This window comes from Myotis yumanensis, unplaced genomic scaffold, assembly GCF_028538775.1.
Source record: "Myotis yumanensis isolate MYYU_CA2020_CCGP unplaced genomic scaffold, mMyoYum1.0.hap1 SCAF_1, whole genome shotgun sequence".
In the NCBI taxonomy this organism is placed as follows: Eukaryota; Metazoa; Chordata; class Mammalia; order Chiroptera; family Vespertilionidae; genus Myotis; species Myotis yumanensis.
Window position 1 is genome coordinate 98548961 of NW_027223752.1, and position 18286 is coordinate 98567246.

At 43.7% G+C, this 18286-nt stretch overlaps 1 protein-coding gene across 4 annotated transcripts in view; it reads left to right on the forward strand.

Moving 5' to 3' along the window:
* Positions 1-2360: 2360 nt before the first annotated feature.
* Positions 2361-18286, forward strand: part of SEPHS1 (selenophosphate synthetase 1) — a 29926-nt gene continuing 14000 nt past the window's right edge. The window contains exons 1-6 of one of the 4 annotated variants that reach the window (XM_070428338.1): positions 2361-2611; positions 5489-5758; positions 12736-12839; positions 14207-14314; positions 15270-15424; positions 17275-17365. In XM_070428338.1, coding sequence (XP_070284439.1) covers positions 5566-5758; positions 12736-12839; positions 14207-14314; positions 15270-15424; positions 17275-17365 — 651 coding nt within the window. In that variant the 5' untranslated portion in view covers positions 2361-2611; positions 5489-5565. Of the gene's footprint in view, positions 2612-3142; positions 3408-4057; positions 4153-5488; positions 5759-12735; positions 12840-14206; positions 14315-15269; positions 15425-17274; positions 17366-18286 lie in introns of those variants that run through there. The other 3 variants (XM_070428341.1, XM_070428333.1, XM_070428346.1) reach the window with 3 other exon arrangements.

Genomic DNA, 18286 nt, shown 5'->3' on the forward strand with positions numbered 1-18286 from the left:
AAAGTCCAGTTGGCCTAAGGCTGACTGGGGCAAGGACGGAGAGAAGCTCGCAGGAATGAGCATGTTCTGAGGATGCTAGCCTCTGACTCAGCAGGGACCAGCTTCCTGCTCGTCCAGCTATTCCATTTGTGAAATGTCCGCTGGGTTCCATCCAAGGTCTCTCACTGTCTCCCCTCCCCCAACTCTCCACTGGTTAATCTCACCTTTTTCCAGGCATCAAATACATTTACATGCTGATGGTACCTACATTTGCATCTCAAATACAGAGCACACCCCCTACCCCGAGAGTCAAACCTTATTTTACCAATTGCCTTCTGCCTAGACCAGTGGTCGGCAAACTGCGGCTCGCGAGCCACATGCGGCTCTTTGGCCCCTTGAGTGTGGCTCTTCCACAAAATACCACGTGTGGGCGCGCATGTACAGTGCGATTGAAACTTCGTGGCCCATGCGCAGAAGTTGGTATTTTGTGGAAGAGCCACATTCAAGGGGCCAAAGAGCCGCAGTTTGCCGACCACTGGTAGACTATCTGGCAGACACCTGAAACAACATTTCCAAAGCTGAACTCACCCCAATACTTGTTTGCCTTCCAACAGTTCCTGTTTCAATTAGTAGCATCAATAACCACCCAGTCTTCGAAAAATAGAAATCTAAGGGTCATCTTATGCTCCATCCTCCAACTACACATGAAATCCCTTCAAATCCCCACCCTTTTCTGCATTCCTGCTGCTTCAGTTCAAATACCCGGGACTCCATGCTTGACTTAAGTACCATTACCTCCTGATTAGGGATGTGGCCCCATTTTTCCCTCCGGGAGAGGGCATCCTCCCAGATGTGACACAGGCTTTTTATAAACTAAACTTGTAAAATACAAATCTGACAAAATCTGCTGACTGCGGCCTAAAAACCGAACTCCTCAGCATGACACATGCATCTTCACACAGAGCCCTAATCACCTCTGTCGCCATCACCTTCCCTAATCCCAGATTCCCGTTTTTCTAGTGTGACATTTATTTTTTGGTTGTGCATTTTATTTATTTATTTTTTTGCTAAAAACCAAACCAAACTAAAACCCCACAATACCTCACACAATCAATTTTAAAAGGGAGGGGACCAGGAAAGAAAGATACCTGTATTCTCCTGCCCTGATTCTGGAGCGGTGCCTGGGGATTGTGTATATCTGAGACTTCACGGGTGATCCAGGTTTGTCAACCACAGGGTTATGCCGTTCATACACAAGTCCTACAAATCACATCAAAGAACCCAGAGAAAGGACACAAAAAAGAGGAGCCTGTTTCTTATGTTGACACCCGCATCACTTCTGCATCCTCACCTCGATGGGAATCCTGGGTAATTGTCAAAGCAATTTTAAGAATGAAAAGGGCATCCATCTGTAATACCTTAATCAATAAAGAAAAAAAAATAAAAATAAAGAATGAAAAGGGCATCTGCATAGCCTACAAACCTGACTGGCAACCTAAGCACCTATCAGCATCTTCCTGTTACCCTAAACATTCCTGCCCCAAAATACATTCGGAAAATGCTGAAGCAACTACTCTGGAAGTCTGGTCCTCCACACTCCTTGGTTTTAAGGGAAGCCCTACACTATATAGTCTGAAACCACTGTGCTTGGTTTTTGTCAGCAATGCGGTAGAAAGTCGAAAACCTGGACAAGTTAACTTCACAGGCTGCAGCTCTCCTATCGCTGTCAATTCAAACACATACAGTATTAGCCTGCCATGTCTACTCGGATGCGTGCCGAGTAAACAATATGACTGGGGAACCTTACGCTCGGATTTCCGCCCACCGCCTGAAAAGTTCAAGAAACTTTGCAGGACGCTTACATATTCACTACGGCTCATACTAACGCCCGAGCCAGGCTGAACAATAGGAGAGCCGACGAAGTCGCTGGTCATCCACACGCCGTTGGTGATTGTAAGCCCTTCGCCCTGGCAGAGGCGCCTTTTCCTCTGCTCCCACTCTTTTTCAAATGGTCGCCACGGTCATTGTCTGCCGGCGCCACGCGCCGCGCGCGCGCGGGGAGCAGACCCAGCGTCCCGCGCCGCGCGGCGCGGCGGAGCCCCGCCAGGATTTGGAAAACATTCCGAGCCCTTTCTGCGGGTCGAGGAAAGCCGGTGGCCTGGGCGCCAAAGGCTGCTGCCAATGCAACTCGCAACTTTTTAAACCCATCCTCTTTGCATCATGCAACGGATGCCACCGCTCCTCGCCTCTGCAACCCCCCACCCCTCCCCCGAGACCAATCATTGCCGCGCTCCGGCCTGCACCGCGCCCCCGCCCCCTTCCCGGGCCGCACGCAGCCACGGAGCCGCTCCGGCCGCGGCCCGCCGCCTCTTAAAGGGAGGTAGACGGCCCTTAAAGGCCCCTTGGGGCGGCGCACGGCCGAGCGCGGCGGCCCCGTTCCCCGAAGGGGCCCGCGGAGCCGGGCCGAGCCTTCGCGGCGCCCAGGGCGGCCCGGACTCTCCCGCCCTCCGCGCCGCCGCCGGGAGCGGCATTTTTATTCAGGCGACGCTTAAGGGAGCTCGGCGCGCCCGGTGCATTGTGGGAGCGGCGGCGGCCCGTTTTCGGGAGGAGGCGGAGGGCGCAAAGCGAACCGGTAAGTGCCCGGCTCGGGGAGGGGGGGCGCGACACCAGGCTTAAAGGGGAATATTGGTCCGCAGGCCCCGGGCGGCCGTGCGGATCCCCCTCCGGGCCGCCCGGGCTGTCGGGAGCCGTGCACGGCGGCGCGCGCGAGCGCTGCCTGCAGAGGGGCCGAGCCAGGGCTTGGTGGGGCCGCTTTAAAAATGAAGCACCGCCCGCGCCGCCGCCGCAGCCGCCGCGCGGGGCCGGGGAAGGAGGGAGGGAAAGAGGGCGGGGGAGGAGTGGAGGGGGAGGGCGGCGGCGGCGACGCAGGGGTTAATTTTTTCGCCCGCCGACATTTTTGTGCGGCGGCGGCGGCCCGCGCGCGCGGCGGGAGAACCTAGGCCGGTCCCCTGGCGCGGCGCCTCCCCGCCCCCCCGCGTGCGCCCTCCGGCCTGCGGCCGCCGACTGAACCTGGGCGCCCCGGCCGGGCGCGGGCCGGCCAGCTGGCAGGGGTCCCACCGCGCTCGCCCCGCCGTGGCCAGTGGGCCGCGCGCGCTTCCCGCCGTCGCCGCGGTCGGAGGACGGGCGTGCGGGCATGGCCCCGCCAGCGACACCGCGCTGCCTCCCCCGGCCGCGGCCAGCCCGCCGCGCCGCACAAAGAGCCCGGGCCCGGTTGGCCTTTCAAAGCAACAGCCTGAGAGTCCAGGTGTCCCGGGGTTCCGTGCCCCGGCGGCTTCCATGTGTGTTTCACGGCGAGCGCCTGGTCGGTGCGCCCACGTCGCCGCGTCCCCTCCATTGTTGGTGTCCTGGGCTTAGGGGCTCGGAGGTAGGTGGGTATCGAGCAGGGGCTGCACCCTCTCCCCGCACTGGCTGTGGTCCCTCAGCCGTGCTGCCCGCCTCGCCATCTGGTTCAAAGAAATGTAAACGTGGCCCGGGAAGGAAAGAGTTAACCTCACTTTAAATATTCATGTTATTTTTTTTTTCATGTTATTGTTTTAAAGGTGTAAACAGGCGGCTCTGGGGTTGGAGTTGACTCTTATTTTGCACATATGCACATTCCCTCTCCCCCTAGCCTCCACTTATTGCTTATTTTCCCAAGCAGCCCGCCTTCCCCATGCCCTTCCCCAAAATACAAGAATGTGTCTCTTTAAGGTTCTGATTGACTGTGATTGGTGTCTCTAGTGCCATTTGGAACTTTAAAACTCCTGAGTGCCTTAGGGACTTCTGATGTCTTAGACTTTTTTCACTTTAAAAATCTTGCAAGGTATAAATTATGTTTTAAAGGAACTTTAGTCCCCAAAATTCCAAATTCCTCTCCCCGCCTGTTTTTTTTTTCTTTGAATAGGGATTAGAGTAGGAAAATAACTGGATGCCTCGTGAGTTGTTTTTTTTTTTGTTGTTCTTGGTAGGCGTGTGGCTGTGTTAAATGCGAAGCATTTTTAGAGGAAAGGACTTGTTTTTGTTCCAGACTCTTTCAAGTCAACGTGCTGATGGACTTTTCTAACTCTCAAATGGCTTCAAAATTCCATCTTGGCCACTTGCTTTTTGCTCTCCTGCCCTCCTCCTTTTGGACAGGTTGTTTTCTTGGAAATTTGCACGGTTGTAGCTTTCAGACCACAATTCTTGCTCACCCCAAATATGTTTTTGTAAAGACGGTTTGGATTACTGCCCAAACTCGGGCTTTGTGAGATTTATTTAAATGTGATGTCCTTCCCAGGGGGTTGAAAACTCTATAAATGGGAATTATGTTCTTGATCATACATTTTATAAGGGAAACTGACCCTGTAACTTTGGGTGTCTGTAATTCTATGCCCAATAAAATATCAGTCTGGAGGTTTGTAAACTCTGAGAACACATGTGAGCTCTTGGTGTAGCCCCAAAGGTTTCAAACTCGGAAGTGCTTGTTCCAGAAACTTGCAGTGGTACCAGGTACTAGTGATTTAGTACAGCATAAGTTATCATTTTAGTTCTGCAGTGACAGTATGCAGTAGCATATTTTGTCAATGATGTGTGTGTACAAGTGTGTTGAGCAGATGTTTGCTTTCTAGGAACTAGCACTGCATTGAAACTTTACGCCACTCTTTAACCTTGCTGTGTTAAACAGCCATTCCAGTTTTCAAGTTGTGTTCTTTAGTGAGACTACCTATTAGTTTTGCATTGTGTTGTATTCTTCTGGCTCAGTTTTCTAAAGTTGAATTTAGCATCATGAAGAATTTCATCAACTGCCTTTTCATCAGTGTCCTTTTCCTGCAAAGTACTTAGTAGGTGCTTTATTTTCCTATGTGATATAGCAAAGATATCAGAAAAGTTTTCCAGAAAAGTCACTTTAGCAGAACATCTAATTTCTAAATCACAGTGCTTCTGGGTTGACAGATGAAGTGACTAGATGTTTTCTCATAATGCTTCCCACTAGAAGCATTTGTGACTTTTCAAGATGGCACTGTGTCATGTTAACCAGCTGGCCCGTAGTTCCTTCTTCAGAGGGGGTCTTGCTGCCCCTCAGAGCCACAAACCTTAGATCTTATGTAGAAGACTAGAGGCCTAGTGCATGAAATTTGCACAGGTAGGTCCCTAGCAGCTGCCGTCAGCCAGCCAGGACCTCTGTTCATTCCACGCCACCCCCTGGTGGTCAGCGCACATCATAGCAAGCGATCGAACTCCCGAGGGGACACTTTGCATATTAGGCTTTTATATATATCTAGATGCTTGTGATGGTATAGTCACTTTAAAAAAAATTGGTTTATGCCTCACTGTGACTGAACTGTTATAGCCTCTGATCATCATTTCCCAGTGGTCTTACTGATTTCAGTCCTTTTCACATTTACTTTTCACTTTCATGTATTCACTTGATTCTTGGCAGATACTAGTGAGAAACCTTTTAATGGTGTCTTTGTGTTTTGATGATACTCAGGTGTATCTGTGAAGAAACCAGTGGACTAAGAGAGGGAAGAGAGGAGCCCAGCTGTGAGGTGTGTACGCCCAAGAACCATGTCTACACGGGAGTCTTTTAACCCGGAAAGTTATGAATTGGACAAGAGCTTCCGATTAACAAGATTTACTGAACTGAAGGGCACTGGCTGCAAAGTGCCCCAAGATGTCCTGCAGAAATTGCTGGAATCCTTACAAGAAAACCACTTCCAAGAAGATGAGCAGTTTCTGGGAGCAGTTATGCCAAGGCTTGGTATGTGAACCATTGTTTCTCTGATATTTCTCTGAGTAAAGCATCTTGGCTGCAGTATAGTCAGAGTAAAAAAACCAGACGGCTCTCCTTCCATGTTGCCTTTAAAAAAAAAATTCTAAGAAAGCTGGTTTGGCTCAGTGGCTAGAGCATCAGCCTGCAGACTGAAGGGTCCCGGGTTTGACTCCGTACATGGGCACATGCCCAGGTTGCGGGTTTGATCCCTAGTAGGACATGCAGGAGGCAGCCAATCAATGATTCTCTCTTATCGATGTTTCTATCTTTCTCTCTTCCTCCCTGAAAAATAAAAATATATTTAAAACAGAAAAAAAAGATTCAAAGGATGAAGCAATGGTAACTTACATTATTATAATTTATTTGGAGGAGGAAGTACTCGAAAATCATCAAGAAATGTGCCTTAACCATTTATAAACTATTAAGTGCATGATTGAGACATATTACAGTAAAAGCATTTTTTATTAAATTGATTTTTCTGGTTAGCTGAGGACTAAGCAGAACTCCTTTATGCCTTTATCCTAAAATTTCCCACTTTCCCTTAAAATGCTTGCATTTTCTTCATTGCCTTAGGAAAGGAGGTGCTTAAGTGTCATTGTAAATTGAGAGTTTTGACTGGGTTGGGGTCGGGGTGGGGTGGGGAATTGGGGTATTTCCCCTCAATATGCATTGCTTGAAAAGTTCCTGCAGGCAGGAGGGAGAAGAGAGCTGTCCCAGACACAGAAGGGGAGAAGACAGGCCCGAATCTGTACTTGACCCCAGATGTCATCTGGAATTGAGAGCTATGTTGTTTTCCTTACTGAATTCCCAATGTCATCAGTGGTTTGCCTTTTCCCAAACAGGTCTCAGAAAGAAATTCTGAGTTATGGGATATTGTTTGTTAGCTTTTGTTGTGTGGTTTGTCAGTACATGATGCAAGACTGTGATCACTTTGCCCTTTAAATGTTTGGCATATATTCTAGGAATCTGGATGTTTTGTAATTCGAGTGTGTGACTCGATCAGCTTTCTTTTATTTATTTTATTTTTTGGTTAATCCTCCCCTGAGGATATTTTTTCCATTGGTTTTCAGAGAGTGAAAGAGAAGCATGATGTGAGAAAGAGGCATATCGGTGGGTTGCCTCCGGCACTTGCCCTGGGGCAATCACAATCCAGGTACTTGCCCTTGACTGGAATCAAACCTGAGACCCTTCCCTCCGAAGTCTGCTGCTCTAACCACTGACAAACACCGGCTAGGGCAGGGGTGGGCGAACTTTTTGACTCGAGGGCCACAATGGGTTCTTAAACTGGACCAGAGGGCCGGAACAAAAGCATGGATGGAGTGTTTGTGTGAACTAATATAAATTCAAAGTAAACATCATTACATAAAAGGGTATGGTCTTTTTTTTTTTTTTTTTTTAGTTTTATTCATTTCAAACGGGCTGGATCCGGCCTGCGGGCCGTAGTTTGCCCACGGCTGGGCTAGGGCTTGGTCAGCTTTCTTTTTTATTTTATTTTTTAAAGCTGCTGAGAGGCCAAGTAAAATGAAGTCTTGAGGAGAGATATTTGCACAGTGTTCTTCCTGCATTTTAAATATTTTTATTGATTTTGAGAGGGAGGAGAGAGAAATATTGATATGAGAGCAGCCCATCAACCAGCTGTCTCTTGCACGCCCTCTACTGAGGATCAAGCATGCAACCCAGGCAGGTGCCCTCACCCGGAATCAAACTGTGGCCATCCAATCAACTGAGCCACAACGGCCAGGGCTGATCAGCTTTCTTACATAAGGTCTTTTGTGTGTGTGTGTGTGTGTGTGTGTGTGTGTGTGTGTTAGATATATTTTTATTGATTTCAGAGAGGAAGGGAGAGGGAGAGAGATAGAAACATCAATAACAAGAGAGAACCATCATTTGGCTGCCCTGTGCACGCCCCCGTCCCCCTCCCCCGGGGTTTGAGCCCATAACCAGGGCATGTGTCCTTGACTGAAACCGCACCCGGAACCTTCCAGTCCGGGTTCCATTGAGCAGAACCAGCCAGGGCCTTACATAAGGTTTTTATTTCACTATTTTCACCCATTATCATATTGTGAGTACAACATTGGTTTCAACGGAGGGTACTCCTTTCTTCCCTAATATACAAAGTAGATAAAAGCAGAGTTACTTTGATTAGGAGAGAGGAAAGCTCACAGCCCAAACTCTAGGGACCTCAGGACTCCCAGGAGCTCAATTTGAAACATCCTCATCTAGCTGATGTCTGAGTGGGTAGAAATACCACATGAATGAATTGGATTGGATAATAGCTTACTTGACAAGAAATAAGAATACAAATAGTTCCTGATTGCCAAAACCGGTTTGGCTCAGTGGATAGAGCGTCGGCCTGCGGACTGAAAGGTCCCAGGTTCGATTCCGGTCAAGGGCATGTACCTGGGTTGCGGGCACATCCCCAGTGGGAGATGTGCAGGAGGCAGCTGGTCGATGTTTCTCTCTCATCGATGTTTCTAACTCTCTATCCCTCTCCCTTCCTCTCTGTAAAAAATCAATAAAATATATTTAAAAAAAAAAAATAGTTCCTGATTTATGATGGTTCATTTCATGACTTTTTTACTTTATGATAGTACAAAAGCAGTACACATTCAAGTAGAAACTGTACTTGGAATTTTGAATTCCAATCTTTTCAAAACCAGCCTAGCGATATGCAGTATGATGCTCTCTCTTGATGCTAGGCAGTGAGCCACAGTCACGGTCAGCCAGGATATCACACGGGGACACAACTGATACTCTACAGTGTATTTATTGTGTATGTTCTAAGCATGTTTAAGGTAGGCTAGGCTAAGCTATGATGTTCGGCATTTTTGACAGGATATTTTCAAGTTTTAATAGGTTTATTGGGATGTAGCACCATCATAAGTTGAGTAACATCTGTATACTGAAAAAACTCTTAAATAACTTTGTCAAGAAAAATAAGTTGCTGAATGGGGCAAAAACAATGCAATTAAAAACCTGTGGATAAAGTAATAGTTTCTTTTTATAACTTCCCCCTGTTGACCTTATTGAGCACTTGGACATGCCGTGCACCGTTAAGTGTTTAGATAATGGGTAGGGGTAGGATCATTTGCTCCTTTCAGCAGCCTCATGATGCTTGGCCAGGGTCCAGATCTGGAATCCACATCTTCCCATTCCTCTACTCTCTGTCATCTGGTTTCTAAGTCCAAACAACGTGTTCAAAGTGGGCAGAGGAGCTGCACCACCTATAATCCTCAGCAGTGGCAAAAGGGGACAGATGTCACCAGCAAGGAAAGAGGCAGGGAAAAGAACACAAAAGCAATGGGCTTTGGTCACATAGGGATTTTGAGAAGTAAATGAAAGCTGTCCCTTTCCCAGAAAAATGCACATCCACAAAATTTGCCCTTATGGCATTTGGTAGGTGTAGCTATGGACCCCAGGTTACAAGCAAATAGATGCTAAAGGAAGCATAGTATTAAAATTGAGTACAGAGTGGTATATCTTGATGGCATAACTTTCCTTTGGAATCAGATCTAGATTTATATCCTGACACAGTCACTTACTAGTCACTAATGTTACTGTGCACGTTTTTAATCCTCCTGATGCCTCAGTTTTCTGATTTATACAATGGGATAATAAATTACTGTACCAGAACTTGTATGTTCATGCACCAAGTATTTTATATATATATATATATATATATATATATATATATATACACACACATACACACACACACACACACATATATACACACACTAGAGGCCCATTGCAGGAAGATTCCTGCAAGAATAGAACTTCCTGCGGCTGGAGCGAAGCAGAGAAGGGAGCGAAACCCGCTGAGGCAGGCTTCCCTCCCGCCCCGCCGCCCGGCTGGTTTCCCTCCCACCTCTGCCGCCTTGGCTCTGTTCCTGTCTCCACCACCTCTACTTTGCTCCCTTCTGCAGCGCTTCACTTCCACGTTGTCTTCAGTCTTTGCTCCCAGCCGGTATATGCAAATTAACCTCCATCTTTGTTGGGTTAATTTGCATATAGTTGCTCTGATTGGCTGGTGGGCATAGCAAAGGTATGGTCAATTAGCATTTTTGTCTTTTATTAGTGTAGATATATATATATATATATATATATGTATTTTTGTTTATAAATTCATGTATGAATGTTTGTCTATAAATTCATCCACACAAATGTGCTTATCTGTTTTTAAATTTTTTCCTAAAAGCGGTCATATTTCCTAAATTCTAAGATGCTATTAATTGAAGGACAAACCATAACTGTTGTTAAATGTATGCATATTGGATGTATTCTAACTAAAGAAATGTTAAAATAAGTGTATCTGAGAACCTGGAACATCTATTGTCTGGTACTTAAGAGCTGTCAAGTATTCATTCCTGGTGATGATATGATGATTTGGGTTTTCTTGATGGATGTTTTCAGTCTTGCTGAAAAACTAGAATTCCCCGTTCCCCACTGATAATTGAACATACACTGCTCAGATTGGTATTTGAGAATTTCCCTTTGTTCCCACTTGCCCTCAACCTGAGTTGTCTCTCTCTCTTTCACCTTGATATTCTATCTAGTTCTTTCAGGCCCATGGCCCATCTCAGGCTCACACTTTCTTTCTTCCTTGAAATTTGATAGGTGATTTGTAAACCAGTTACTATGGGCCAATACTGTCCAAAAGAAACATGTAAACTATATGTGTAATTTTAAATTTCCTAGTAGTCACATTTAAAAAAAACAGAATTAAGTGAAATTCATTTTGATATATTTCATTTAATCATATAAAATACTTCAACAATTAATATAAAACATGAGATTTGGGGTATTTGGTACTAAGTGTGTAAAATCTGATAAGTATTTTACACTTACTATGCATCTCTATTTGGAATAAACACATTTCACATGCACCATGACCACATGTAGTTAGTAGCTTATGAAAGAAGAAATGCAGATAATGTGAGCTTCTATTCAGCCCTCGGAAAATGCTCAAGAGTCATCAGTTAAAATGCTCTGATGCTAGTTTTAAGTAGAAATTTAAAACCTTAGAAATCAAATACATGTAATACAAATGTAAGATAACTGAAATTAAAAACAAAGCTAACATTCAGTGACTTTTTTTAAATAATGTAAATTATGTAATGCTTTGAATAGATTATATTTTTTCTGTGGGGTTTTTTTGTTTTTTTAATATATTTTTATTGAGTTCAGAGAGGAAGGGAGAGGGAGAGAGAGATTGAAACATCAATGATAAGAGAGAATCATTGATCAGCTGCCTCCTGCACATCCCCTACTGGGGATCGAGCCCCCAACCTGAGCACATGCCCTTGAGCGGAATCAAACCTGGGACCCTTCAGTCCAGGCCGACACTCTATCCACTGAGCCAAACAGGCTAGGGCTCAGCAACTGTTTTTTAGTGTCTCTCTCTGTAGTCCTATAGTTTATATAAGAACTTAAAAAAACTATACTAATTTCCAAAATAAATAGTAATACACTTGGAATAACCAGTTAGAATGATCAGTTTAGGGAGAATCAGTATGTTAAATGTGGTTCTTGCTCTATTTCACTTAAATGCTAAAGAACAGTTGTTAAATGAAATTTCTGAGAGTCTGCACATATACACGGTTTAAATGAGTCATTGCACACATCCTTGTCTAATACACATGAAAACCAATTACTGGTAAATTGGGTTCTATTGTCTTATATTTGTGAGACTTACCATTCTAAAACTAAACTATTTCCTAACAATCTTCCACCAAGAGTTTGCTATCTGGTGTAGTAGGGGGAAAATCAGCCTGTCTTCACAGTGTTCGTGACTTTTTAATGAACTTGATTTTATTTTTGCATTAGTAATAATGGACTAAGACCTGGGGGGAAAAAGGTGCCCCTCTATCCTGGGTTCTGTTAGGTATATTGCTGTGGTGGTGCTAAACTAGTTGTGCTTCAGCATTTTACTTATGCAAAATATGAATGGTACACAAGTCCTGGTTTCATTAGATTCTGTGTGATTTATTCTTGTTTCCTTTGGAATTCTGAGTTGAGAGGGTGTCATCCTCTTGCTTCCTTTTGTACTTCATCGTGCCTTTTTCTCTGCCTTTGGTTGATGCACAGGTGAAGTCAGAGCAGGCGGTATCCTTTTGAGAGGTGTAGGAAAGTACTCCATTCAACCTACTTGGTGGGAAGGCCAAATTGAATTTGTAAAATGCCTGGATTACAAAGAAATAGAAGTTACAGGAGATGGTTTTTAAACAAATTTCAGGATAAGAGAATTATATCTCAGCCTATCCGTTGTCTATATTTTATTCTAAAAGTTTAGCAACAATTTTAATAAATTGAAATACTTCTGACAGGCTTTTTAGCACATTTCCCCCCTTCATATTATAAATTAGTAGAAATGACATATGTAAGGATTCCTCTTTAAAAATGCTTTTAGGTACCGCAGTGTTTATGTACTTGCTTGGTTGGAAATGATGAATTCCTGTTCTGGCTTTGTCTTCTTTTTTTCTAATTGTTTTCATGTTTGACTAAAATGTGGAAGTAATAATACCGTTTTATGTGTGTAAAATATTTTACAGATTGTCTGTTGGGAAAACAATAATGCCTAAAGATAAACTCAAATCAACTATAGATAAAACAACCCAAGTTCCATTTCTGCTATTCTCATCTTTAAAGAAATTCTATATGGTGCCAGTCACATGATATAGTAATACAAAGGAAAGATTCTGTTCAAGGCACCATTAAGGGCTAAAATTATAGCATATTGAATGTGAGTCTTCATGACTAACAAATTTTACTCTTCTATCTTTAGCTAGTTACGTTTCACATTTATTTCAGTTATCCTTCTTGATAGGAAACACATTGCTGTATTGGCAGCATGCAGTGTTCCGTAAGTATCTCATACAAAACGCTCCTATTCAGAACACTGATGGCATAAGATGAAATGGCGTTTCCTGTTGACTTGTGGATTATGATGACTTCCATCTTTGCAGGCATTGGGATGGATACTTGTGTCATTCCTTTGAGGCATGGTGGTCTTTCCTTGGTGCAAACCACAGATTACATTTATCCTATCGTCGATGACCCTTACATGATGGTAAGTTTGACTTAATATGTTTTTACATCTCGAACTGCTGTTCAATTGGTTTTGGGTTGTGGCTGGATGTGTGTGTGTGTGTGTGTGTGTGTGTGTGCGCGCGCGTGCGCGCGCGCTTGCTTATTTTTTTATATTCAAATTGTTCTCATCCCACCACTGATCTGACTCCTGCAACTGCAACCATTTGATCTATTTCCTGCTCACCTTTGGTATTGCACATGAGCAATTAGGCAGAAATCCCTCTGCTTCTTTTGTGCAAGAGCACCTGCTGTCTACTAACGGTCTGTTGACTGGCATGTTTGTAATTTTTTTTCTTTCTTTGATATTGTAAACCCCTCATTCCTGTGTTTCAGGCCAGAGATGTTGCCATACCCTGTATAGGTCTAATCCTAGATGTTTCCGTCCAGAATAGAGCTCATCACAATTTAACTTCTTGACCATTTATTCTGATTCTAGGCATTCTCACCCCAATTGTGTTATATACTCACTGTGTAGAAGATTTGTCTGAACTGCTGGATCCAAGTTCCTGTGTGCCAAGGGCACTGGGATCAAACTGCACACAGAGAGACTTGGGCCATGAGGCAGCTAAATGGGAGTGGGGGCGGGGTGCCAGTGACAGGCACACAGGTTAATAGAAACCTGTTTTCCCTCCACACATCCATCTGTTCTCTCCTCTAAAGCAGTATTCCTGAGAGGCTGAGGTATGCCACACCCCAGGTATCCCACCTGACCAGGTGGCAAAAGTAGCTAGAACCAGAATTCATCCCTTTTCCAGCATCTCCTAAAAGCATCCGAGAGAACCCACTGTAGCCCTAACTAGCACTTGGCACCCAAGTTGTAAACCACTTGTTGCCTCGGTTAAAAGAAGGTACAAAAATTTCTCCGTCCAAGTGTATAGAAATCATCTTCTATAATCAGTAAAGTTCACTTTTTTTTTTTTTTTTTTCAGAATCTGTTTAGAGTAAGTGACTGTTTCCAAGTTTGCTTTCAGACACGTGTTTTCACTCAACAGCTCTTCCTCCCAGACTATCCCTCCAACCTTGCTCCCCCTGACATCTTCCCCCTCCCCGTTTTCCATCTAAATAAACTGTAGGCTTCTCCCAGTGTTTAGAATGGGAATTGCCTGAGAAAGAAAGGTGGGGACGGGAATAACTTGGAAAAAGTGAATGGCTTAGTGGTTCTGTGATTAAGGATAGGTACCCAGTCTGCAAATCACAGAAACAGGACCCCATCCCAGTAGCTGCTATTCCTGGAAAGTACCTGGGTTCTCTTGGGAGGTATTCCGTAGGCTTAGGCTCCCTTTGTTTCAACACATGGGAAGTCCCTGTCCTCCTCTTGCCCTTTTTCATGTTTCTGCTTTCTTCCAGGGCAGGATAGCATGTGCCAATGTACTCAGTGACCTCTACGCAATGGGGGTCACAGAATGTGACAATATGCTGATGCTCCTTGGAATCAGTAATAAAATGACCGATAGGGTAAGTAGGAGATGGGCCAGCTGCTTACTGTCTGTTGTCTTGGTCACTTCACTTGGCTGGTCAGCCCTTCTTTTCCCATCTGTAAAGTGAGGAGCCCAGGCTGCATGGCTTTCATATTTCATCCTTTTCTCCACTTTTTGGCAGTTATTAGTGAATTAAAGTAGTCTGGCCTATTCATATTTTCATTTCCACCACCTGCTTCCCTTTCTTCTGGGTAGACTAAAGCCAAGACATTTAGGTTTGTTTTAAAATCTAGGCCACAGTAATAGCACCTTCATGCCAGGCCTGTGGACTGGACTAGCTTTACAGACCCAGGGCATGCGGCCCCCCAGGGGCCAGGCCTTTTGGTTGCTGGTTGGGCATTGATGTAAGACAGTGATGGGGCTGATGTGTCACGTGTATTCCCGTGCTTACCTGGCAGTATCTATAGCCTTGCTACCTGTACCTATTCTCTGACCCAGAGATGAATTCTCTCTTAGATTATTTTTGAAGGGTACTTGTTTTCGTCCCCAAAAGAAGTTTGTCCTGCCTCTTAGAAAAGAGAGTTTTCAGTAGGCCCTTTTCTGCCAGCACAAATGTGCATTTGAGCCATTGTTTGCACACAGCCCTCTGGGGGAGAGTGGTGGGTGCACATTAAATGAGTCTTGGAGTTCCTAAGGACCATTTAAAGAGTTGGCTTAGATTTCGGGTAGCCCTGTGCACCCAATCACATTCCAGTTTTTATTTCTCTGTTGTCCGGGCTTCATTCACATTGTAACCTGGACTATCTTCCAGCTCTTGATAAAATGGCTAGTGTAAACTATTCCATCTGCCTTTCTTATTCCCTGTACAGTCTGTGAACTTTAAGGACATCCATTAGGGTTTTATGATCCTCTTTATAACTACAAGTGTAGACTCTTTTCTTGGTTTTGAACTGAATTATGTGACTTTTACTTTGTGTCTTTTTAAACCCTAGGAAAGGGATAAAGTGATGCCCCTAATTATACAGGGTTTTAAAGATGCAGCAGAGGAGGCAGGAACATCTGTAACGGGTGGACAAACAGTGTTAAACCCCTGGATTGTTTTGGGAGGAGTGGCTACAACTGTCTGCCAGCCCAATGAATTCATCATGTAAGTTGGTTTTGTTCATGTCACCTGGCCTGGTTCTCTTTCTTTTCTTAAGATAGATTCATTGAGATATAATTTGCATACTATAGAATTCACCCATTTAAAGTATATAGTTCAATGGCCTTTGGTAATATTCACAGTTTTGCAGCCAATACCAGAGTCGATTTGAGAGCATTTTCATCACTCCAACAAGAAACCCCATTGCCCTTAGCTGTCCTGGCTTCTTTTACTTTACATAATATTAGCATAATATTTTTAAGGTTCATCCATTTTGTAGCATGTATCAGTATTTTACTTCTGTTTTTTAAAGTTATTAATATTTTTAATTGTAGTATAATACATACAGTGAAATTTTATATTATATAAAATTTTAAAGTATAGAATTAATTGTTTTTGTGTGTGTTCACAAGATTATGTAACTGTTATCACTATCCAATTCCAGAATATACCAATCAGTTCCCCCACCCCCACCCCACCCCCCAAAGAAGTCCTATATCCATAAGTAGTCACTCCCAATTCCCTCCTCCCTCCATTCTCTGGAAACCACTAATCTACTTCCTGTCTCTGGATTTGCCTATTCTAGGCATTTCATTAGATAGAATCATATAATATGTGGTGTTTTGTGTCTGGCTTCTTTAACTAGGCATAATGCTTTCAAGTTTCACCCATGTTGTAGTATGTATCAGTACTTCATTCATTTTTATGGCTCAATAATGTTCCATTGCATGGACATACCACAGTTTATTCATAGGTGATAGATCTTTGGGTTATTTCCACCTATTTATGAATGATGCTGCTATGAACATATGTTTTGATTCTCTTCGGTATATATACCTCAGAGTTACTGGGTCACGTGGCAACTGTTTAACTTGAGCAACTGTCAAACTGGTTCCTAGCAGCAATGTAGGAGGATTCCAATGGCTCCACATTCTCTCCAGTATTTGTTATTGTTTTTATTTTATTTTTTCTATAATAGTTATCCTAGTGGGTTGAGGTGATACCCACAGTGGTTTGATTTGCATCTCCCTGGTGGTTAATGATATTGAGTACCTCTTAATGTGTTTTTTAGCCATTTCCTTATCTGGAGACAACCATTTGTACCAGTCTTCAGTAATCTGAGTGCCAAATATGAAACTTATTACTGGTCAGTCTGAGTTTGAAACTTTGATGCTGAAATCACCAAAACATTAGACAACCACAATTTGAGCCAAATCCCACAGCCTGAGAAACAATCTGTTTCAGAAGTCTTATTGCCTCAGAAGCATGGTGGGTCTGTATTGAAAATTACACACCAGCATGGCTGAATCAGGGCCTGATCAGGCCTTTTGCCTTTGAAGGCTAAGTGATTTACTTTTTTATACATTTTATTGGAGGGCTGGATCTAATAGGTAATTGGCAGACTCTTCTATTCTCTTTTTTTTTTTTTTTTTTAATATATTTTATTGATTTTTCACAGAGAGGAAGGGAGAGAGATAGAGAGTTAGAAACATCGATGAGAGAGAAACATCGATCAGCTGCCTCCTGCACATCTCCCACTGGGGATGTGCCCGCAACCCAGGTACATGCCCTTGACCGGAATCGAACCCCGGACCTTTCAGTCCGCAGGCCGACGCTCTATCCACTGAGCCAAACCGGTTTCGGCCTCTTCTATTCTCTTTCAATGTTTTTTTGTTCAGTAGTAGTAGCTTCAGTAGCAAGTTGCAAAGCTGCAACACTTGGTAGTTGTGGCTTAAATGTAAGTGCTTGCAAATGCACTGTTTTTTTACCAGCCTTTTCTTTCTCCTGTTTAACTGATGATGAGTTCACCTTCTTGGTTCATTTGACCAGACCATGCCTTTGTTCTTTTTTTTCAGGCCAGATAACGCAGTGCCTGGGGATGTGCTGGTTCTGACCAAGCCCCTGGGGACGCAAGTGGCCGTGGCTGTGCACCAGTGGTTGGATATTGTGAGTAGCCATGCCTGCGGCCGGCGGGGGGGGGGGGGGCGGGTGCTGAATAGAAGTTTTCAGGATTGTGGTAGTTTCCTTGTGGGATTTGGAGAAAAGGGTTTTCATTGCATTCAGATCACGTATCTCTTTAATCTAAGATGTATCTGCTCCTGGAGTAAGTGCCACTTTTTATCCATACAGGAAGCCCTTGAACATGTTTTAACATGTTTCAGGTCTAGCTCTTCTAAATGTCACCAGCTTGTCTTCTAAAAAGGAGCTCCTTTACCAGGGAGTTTAGTATCAGTCATTCCCTATAGAAATACTAGGAATTGTCCATGGTTGTTTTTTTTTATTAAATCAGGATATCATGTACTGAATACTTAACGGAGGTAAGCCCCAGCTTGGGGCTTTAACGAAGCTTCATAAAGAGAATTTGTGAGGCAGTGAGTTTAGTTTATTTGGTGCTGAAATAGTAACACAGAACATTTTAATAAATAATTACCTTGTAGAGAGAACATCTAGAATACACAGATATTTATCTTGAGTCACTTTTCCACTGAGCTAGAACCATAATTCATTTAATATTTTTCCCATTGTGATTACAACTCAAAAATTAATATGATTTGTGGTATATCTCACATATCTTGGTGCTTTTAATTTCTACAACTATCATCTGAAACTACCAGTCCTGATAAACAGTTAAAAAAGAAAAACAATTTTATGTTATTTATAACCAAGTGTATGTTGGATTGATATGAAGAGTAGAGAATATCTCTAAGGCTGCCACAGTCTAGTCATTTTTCCCTTCTCATCCAGTGATGATGGGGAGATTTCTCATCACGTACGATCATCTGTAAATCTAATTGGAAGGCCATTACAGGGTAGTGATCCACAGAGTTGCTTTGCAATTCAACCACTCAGATCTGAGTAATTCAGCAA